The sequence below is a fragment of the Lolium rigidum genome, chromosome 1 (assembly GCF_022539505.1).
Source record: "Lolium rigidum isolate FL_2022 chromosome 1, APGP_CSIRO_Lrig_0.1, whole genome shotgun sequence".
NCBI lineage: Eukaryota > Viridiplantae > Streptophyta > Magnoliopsida > Poales > Poaceae > Lolium > Lolium rigidum.
This window is the reverse complement of record NC_061508.1, coordinates 304,195,672-304,203,043: the sequence shown is the minus strand read 5'-3', so window position 1 is coordinate 304,203,043 and position 7,372 is coordinate 304,195,672. Positions and strand designations below refer to the sequence as shown.

The 7,372-nt window shown below is 43.8% G+C and overlaps 1 protein-coding gene across 1 annotated transcript; it reads right to left on the bottom strand.

Annotated features, from left to right (window-relative positions):
* Window positions 1-411: 411 nt before the first annotated feature.
* LOC124684048 (MADS-box transcription factor 16) lies at window positions 412-5,715 on the bottom strand. Its single transcript, XM_047218454.1, has 7 exons — window positions 5,528-5,715; window positions 5,334-5,400; window positions 5,052-5,113; window positions 4,829-4,928; window positions 4,453-4,494; window positions 687-731; window positions 412-597 (listed from the first exon to the last, which is right to left on the bottom strand). The coding sequence occupies exons 1-7, from the start codon at window positions 5,713-5,715 to the stop codon at window positions 412-414; spliced, it is 690 nt and encodes a 229-aa protein (XP_047074410.1).
* Between the last annotated feature and the right edge of the window lie 1,657 nt (window positions 5,716-7,372).

Sequence of the window (7,372 nt, the reverse complement as noted above, 5' to 3'; positions counted from 1 at the left end):
ATGGCATCAATTGATTGAAAATAATCAATTGTGAATTGGTCACACCAATATAAATAAGGTAAAAGGAGAAACTAAATGTTGTAAGAAAGAGAATAATATAGAATTTTCTAGGACTACTAAATATATAACCATCAAACATATATATACATATGAAATGATTGTTACAAGTACAAAATATATATGGTAGCAGTAGAAATTATGACAACCAAATCAAGTCATTGCAGGCTGATACAATACACAATTACCTATGAACTGAATCGGGGCCAACCACGCGTGTGCATACACGCATGCACAAGATCGATACAAGGCATCACAAACATGTCATAATACAATACACGGATTTTCTTTATTGCAGTTTCTCGATTGAGCACTTGAGACGTAAAATTTAGAAGCGATCGTTGTGATGGAGATTCAACCGAGACGCAGGTCGTGGGAACCGCCGTAGGCCATGCCGTGCAGGTTTGGCTGGCTGGGCACCACGCGAAACGCGTACATGTCCGCCGCGGAGCTGCCGCCCATAGCCACCGCCGCCACACCATCCCACCCTCCCGCCGCCGGGTTGTCCACAAACCCATACGCCGGGTCCTCGCGCATGCCCTGCATATATACGCGTGCATCTCATAGTCATATCAGATTCATATATGATTGTTGATTTGTTGCTAGCTAGCTAGAGAGCGAGAGGTCACCAGTTCCTGCTGCAGGTTCTTGTATGCCTCCTGGGAGTGCTTCACCTGCAATATATTGAAAGAAACACATATTAGTACCAGACTGTAACGAGCTGCAGGATTATGCATTGATCATACACTAGGAAATTCCGAATGACAAAATCCTAGATTTTTTCTCAAAATGGGGGCTTACCCTGGCCTTTGCATCGACTAATGCATATGGGGTTTTATTGCAACAAAAACATAGATATGCTGTGATTTTCATAACTGCATTAAGTAACCTCTCAAGTAAAAGGAAGCATTCAGAGTGAGTGGGAAACCATGCCATACAAAATAAGGACCGAGGGCTTCTTATAGGCTGTTTTATTAATTTGGCCCCTTTTGATAGGTAAGTCAGTTCACTACAATAATCTAGTCTACCAAAATGCTGGAGAACTGGTTAAGTCCATGAAAATCAGTATGATTATAGAGCTAAATGGGGAAATATATCTACTCACTAGGATAAGTCTCACATGAACTTCCATAGAAGGAAATGGAAATAAGAAACGCATTAGTAAACAATCACACATAATCAAGCTGTAGATTATCCCTTCTTTGAGAACATGCAAAACTTTTTTATATTTTGTACTAAATAAATTTTGGCATATGAGCATTCCTGGTGTGAAGTAACACAATAGTGTAAGTTTAGCTTCAGCGATCAAACAGGCACATAAAATTATGAGTACTTCCACGCTAAAATCGCAACAAAATAGCTAAATTAATGTATGTTCAAATATATCTAATCCCTCCATTGAACAGTATGTGTGCTTTTGATGTTGTCATGGTGACCAAACTGTAATTATTACCTTACATTTCATACCTCTATCTTATTCAAAGTTCCATAATAACTGTCATGTAGATATATACTTGCATTAAAAATGTAATGATAATATTTTTACTTAGTGAAAATGATTAGTTTTTCTCATTTTATATGCACGAAGTCAATGAAATTTGGCCACCAATTTTGGGACGCCATTGATTTTAGCACTAAGCTGATTGGTTCTAACTACTAAGGGTTGGTCCATCGAAGGGCTCGCTATATGTCTAGGCGTGTAGCTTATGTGTTTAGCTACTGCCTACTAGTTCCCTATTGGAAAGTGTTGTGAGGAACTCTTAGAGCATCAGTCATGGTCAATTTACAATTGTCCATAAGTTTTAACTTAGTACATGCATAAGCAGAAGTAATAACTATGCTTCAAAGTTCCATCTTTTAAATTAGTTTGAAGAGTTTTGACTTATATGTTGGTCTTTACTTGGACTCTAGGAGTAGGCAGTAACTGGCATCCATATGTGTTTGGTTATTGATGATAGTGGAACCTGGCCTAGTATGGTCCTGTATGAGAAAAAATGTTGACGGAGAGAACATAAACGAGCAACAATGCATCTTTCTCTAACAATGCCATCCGTAACTATATGGCCTTTGTACATAGGCATGGCCTTATGCACCTTCAACTGGTAGCTTTTTACATGAATATTTTTCAAATCAAATTTGATGATGTCATTTTGATCTGCCTAGGTACTCCAATTTTTTTGATGCATTGGTCATAGTCAAAGTCAAAGAAAGTTAACCACACAAAAATGACTCTGAAAGGAGTTTCCAGAAAATATAATGTAAAAATGTATTTAATTTAACTTGGTTATTTTGGTATATATTCATCTACCTACAAGCTGCCTTTACATGGATGATTGGAAAAATTATATATACATTCATCAAATATCATCATATAATAGTAGCATCACTTAGTGCAAGCACTTTTTTTAATGTTTATAGCATCTTCGATGTTATATGCATACGCAATTTTTCAACTGCCACTAATACTAGGCCATCCATGGCCATGCCATGGAATTCTTGGCAACCAGAAGATAATGATGTAGTAGACTAGACTATAATCTCCACTTTATATTTCTTTTTTCCTTTTTTCGAAAGGTAGGTTAAATCTTTAAGATTCTACATCGGCGGATGAAAAAAACCATAAGTTTATCAAATATGCTAGAGTTTATCAAAGAGTGAATTCCACTTTTTACCTCGTATTTCTGCATTTGTGACACTAATTGCCCCGTTGAATAAAAAATCATCTACATTATGCATTTTAGAATATTTGGACCCTCGATTTCTGGTGCGTATTCATTGGGCAAGCTGTGAGGTGATTACCTACTTTCAAAAATATCAATACGGGAACAAGGAATGGAGCAATTGGATAAGAGATGTATGGACATAATGGTAGATGATGACCTCCGATATTTACACATTTTATCGCACCACATTAACGAAATACGCCAATCCTACCTAACAACAACGAATAAAATGCTAAATTGGCGCAAAATCATGTTTAAAGACTCATTTTTGTAAAAGTTTCACTAAATGGAGTAATATGTGTCACAAATGCGCAACTATAGCGTAAAAAATGGAATTCACTCTTATCAAAATAATTCAGATTTCCAAGCGTTATCTACCCCGTGTAAGAAAAACAAATAGACAAATTCACTACGCACAACCTATACAGTACACATGTCCTCCCCTCAACATGAAACATAGCTTCACATTTACGACTGGCATAAAGCATTACACACAGGACTACGTACTGAAGACAGGATCATATCTCAGTACAAAAGAAAAAGGCCAAAGTTTTCTACCATGCATTCAGATCAAGAAAGCCAACAGCTTCAACTAAAGGTTTTTGCTTCCATAGCTCCGCAAACCATAAAGCCTCATCGCCGGTCCTCATCTAGAAGGGGTATCAAGCCAGTGTGCAATCTCATAAAAATCCGTGTTTGACATGCTACTCCCAGATAGCCGGGGGACCAAATAAAGCAACCATGCAATGCAATGCATGCTCATGCATCCTCGATCTCTAGGCCAGCCAGCTACTGATCACCTAGAGTTAACACGAGACACGTACGGGTAGATGCATGAGAGATAGCCGGAAGATTATTGTCCTTTACTCTTTCTCACTTCTAGCTTATTTCTGTCCAAAGGAGACACAGCACTGCATCTATTGCTAATCAGCAACATGTTCGTGTACGTGTGCGTGCATGTAAGCACATGACAGGCATACCCTACTCCGAGATTTTTTTGAAGGCTCCACTACTATAGCTAAGCTACCCCGAGATTTGGATCTAGAACTATAGATATGTGTGTAGAGTCTCAAGCTGTCGAAGTGAAGGAGTTGAGTGTTTGTAAAATAAGGACGAACACGCATGGTAGTGCACAGTGTACATTGGCATGCAATTCTTCCGTTTGGGGCGTGGTTGTGTCTGTCAGATCTTTGCTTCGATCGGTCACTAGGTTGAATCTTCAACCATTTGAGGGTTGGGAGATGGATATATGTCTAAGGCTCTAAGCTAGCTAGCGAGCTAGGTTATGGAGTGGTTAGTCATTCGCTAGTAATGGCAATGCAAGAATCCTGATGGAACTTTTGAGTAGTTCAATCAGTGGTCATATCTAGACAGAACATCAAATCAAATTAATGTGATCAAATGACGACACTATATGTATATGTGGATTTGTCAACACATGGTTTTTGTACAGTGACATGGAGAAATAACCAAATTAAGAAACTGTAAGAAGTGGCAGCTAACATGAGGAAAGACAAATGAATTGGGGAAAGATCCTAGTTTTATGGATGGAGATGTGTATGTGCACCAGAACTGGCATACATACCAAATTGGGAAGCTCCTGAAATAACCGTGCTATGGAAACTGCTGAAATTTTGAAGAGATGACAGTACATGACAAGTGATGTTCTTACCTTCTTCTTGTAGGTTTCAGTCTGCGTGGTGATCACATGATACTGCAAAATCAAAACGACAAGAATCAAGAAATAGGAAATAGAAGTGTAGAATGCAAGAAAGAGGAATTAAGATGTTATTTTATACTCCGTATGTTATACGTACATGCACATGAGATGAAATCGAAGAAGAAAACCCAAACCATATCTTTGAAACCAATAAAATCAGTCACTTGTTAATTCTCTCTATTCTTAGAGATGAACAACGCATATAGATCTACCGAGGAGCATGAAATATGAACGGCAGATCAGTGAGCAGAACAGACAGATCTACTAGCTAGAAATCGAAGCCCGATACGATTAATTAATCGGCTGCCTAGGGTTTGTGCGTGCATACCTTCCTCTGGCGAACCTCCTTGAGAGCGGCGTCGACATTTTGCTCAAGGCCGCGCAGCTCATCGAACTCCAGCACGTCCAGATCTTCACCCATCCTTTGCCTGCGGTACATATATATATTCGATTTTCAACATCAAATCACTCTAGCTTACTTGTTCGAGGATCATCCCCTTGAAAGAATCTTTCAGAAAAGAAAGAGGAAAAGAGGGAAATAAGTGAATGACCTGATCTCGGTGCGCAGGTTCCGGTTGATGTCCTTGAGATGGCTGAGAGTGCGCTGCATATTCTGCGACGAGATCGATCCAAACCAAAACAAACAGGAATCAGCGAACTCAAAGAGCGATGGAGGACTGGAACATATCAGATCTTATGTCGAATCACACGAAAGAGAGAAATCGATTACAGCTGGCCTAACAGGCAAAAAGGGGAAGGGGGGAGTGTTTTAGCTAAAGAAAAAGATCAAAGATCGAAAGAGCCGGATGGAGGCAAGAAGAAGAAGCACGAACCTCATACTGCTCGGTCCACAGGCTGGTCCCGAGGGCCTGCTGGTAGCGGTCAAAGATCCCCTTGATGCTGCAGGGCAGAGGAGGAAGAAGAAGCACAAGAAGCTTAGAGAGCTAGCAAACAGCTACCGCGAATCAAGCAAGCGGCGAGGGAATTGGTTAACCAAGAGATATGGATGGACGCAGATTGTACGTACTCGGAGCCGGAGCTGATGAACTCGTGGTACTTGCCGGTGGAGGAGAACATGATGATGGCGACCTGCGCGTCGCAGAGCACGGTGAGCTCCTTGGCCTTCTTCATGATGCCCGACCGGCGCTTGGAGTAGGTCACCTGCCGGTTGGTCGCGTTCTCGATCCGCTTGATCTCGATCTTGCCCCGCCCCATCGCTCCACCACCCTCCCAATTCACCTCCAATCCAGCAATCGTGGGCGCGAGCTGGCTAGCTAGCTAGATCGACCGGCGCGACGCGACGACGGGGAAGAAGAAGAAGAAATGGGGAAGGAGAAGGAGGCGAGCTTCCTCTCTTCAGCTAGTTTAGTAAAGGAGGAGTGGGAGGAGGTGGTGGTGGCGAGTGGCTGTGTGGACATTTTGGGGTGGTGAGGACGGAGGTGGTGGGTGGCAATGGAGGGGGACGGTTGCCGAATCCGTGAAAGGCGTGGGGCGGCGTGCCAGCGGCAGCAGCAGCCCTGCCCGAACGCGACGACGACGCGCGTCTGGTTCTTGTGTGCGTCCGTCCGGGCCGTGGTTTTGAGCGCCGGGTGCAGGCGTTTGCCCCGGGGGTATTGTGGTGTGCCGGCCGGGGCGGTGTGGCAGCGATCGGCACAACGGTTAGCACGGTTCGGGCACTGCTATCATCATTGCTTTGCTAGCTTGCCTATCTCGACTCCACGCACGCGTATGCAGGAAGAGACAATGGCTTACCTACCATTCTCTCATTCTGTTCTTCAAAGAAAAAACTATCTCATCTAGCATGCATATATTACTTATCGCTATTTTGGATATATCTAGATACATTTTATGTACAGAGACACATCGGACTCTGCGATAACTATTATGAAATGAAGGAGAAAGGTCCATTAGTCCAAAATTAGTTTTGTGATCCTCAAGTTAATTGCTTTAAGATTCAGGTTTAGAATGCATTTTGTTTCTAAGGAAAGAAGCTTGAAATTCAGTTTTTCGTAAAATAGTCGCCTTTGTTGAGCAAGTACTCTCCCCTAGGGTGTCATGTGGGATCCTACCCAAGTTCCACATTACATCGACTTTGTTCAGTAAGTACTCTCTCCTAGGGTGTCAAGTGGTATCCTACTAAGTCCCACATTACTCCCTCCTAGCTAAGATATGTACACTGCATATAAGTTTCCATAAGTCAAACGACGTAAAGTTTGACCAAGTATGTTGGTAAGGGCAGTAAGGGCGGCGCTATGACGTTCTACTAGCGAGGATGAGCTCCCGCGAGCCCCACGGCGAAGCGGGCGACCCGGACGGCCCCAAGCTCGGCCAAGCGCCGGCGGTCTCCTTCAACCTCGCCAACCCTAGGACTAGCCACCTCCCACCCGCCGGCGACCCCTCCCTCCTGGAGCTCGACGCTGGTGCGCCCTCCTGGCCGGCCGGTGCGCAGGGTTTCCTCTCGGCGCGGACGCCGCGCGCCCTCGCCCTCAACCCGCAGGCCCCGCCACCGCCGTTCACCACCCCTAGAGACTGCTTCCTCCAGTTTGCCCTCCAAAACTTCCGCACTCCGGTATGTACTCCGGTCGCCCTTGGTTCGCCGTTGTTTGCACCGTCGCCGGTGCATATCGCGGTGCGCCATGAGCACCGCAACCCTTCTCTTCCTCCTCAGCCTTTGTTATGCTTCAGTTTTGGCTAGGCTCCGCTTTCGAGCGTCTTGCTGTTTTTGAGGTCGGTCCCAACATTTTCTCGACTTGTCGTTGCCTCCCGAGAGTTTGCTTCGTTTCTTGCTACGCCGGATGGTCTCCGCCATGGAAAGCTTGTTGCTCGTTCTCCGTCCCGCTAGCTTCGGATGCTCGCCCGTCACCGGGCCGCT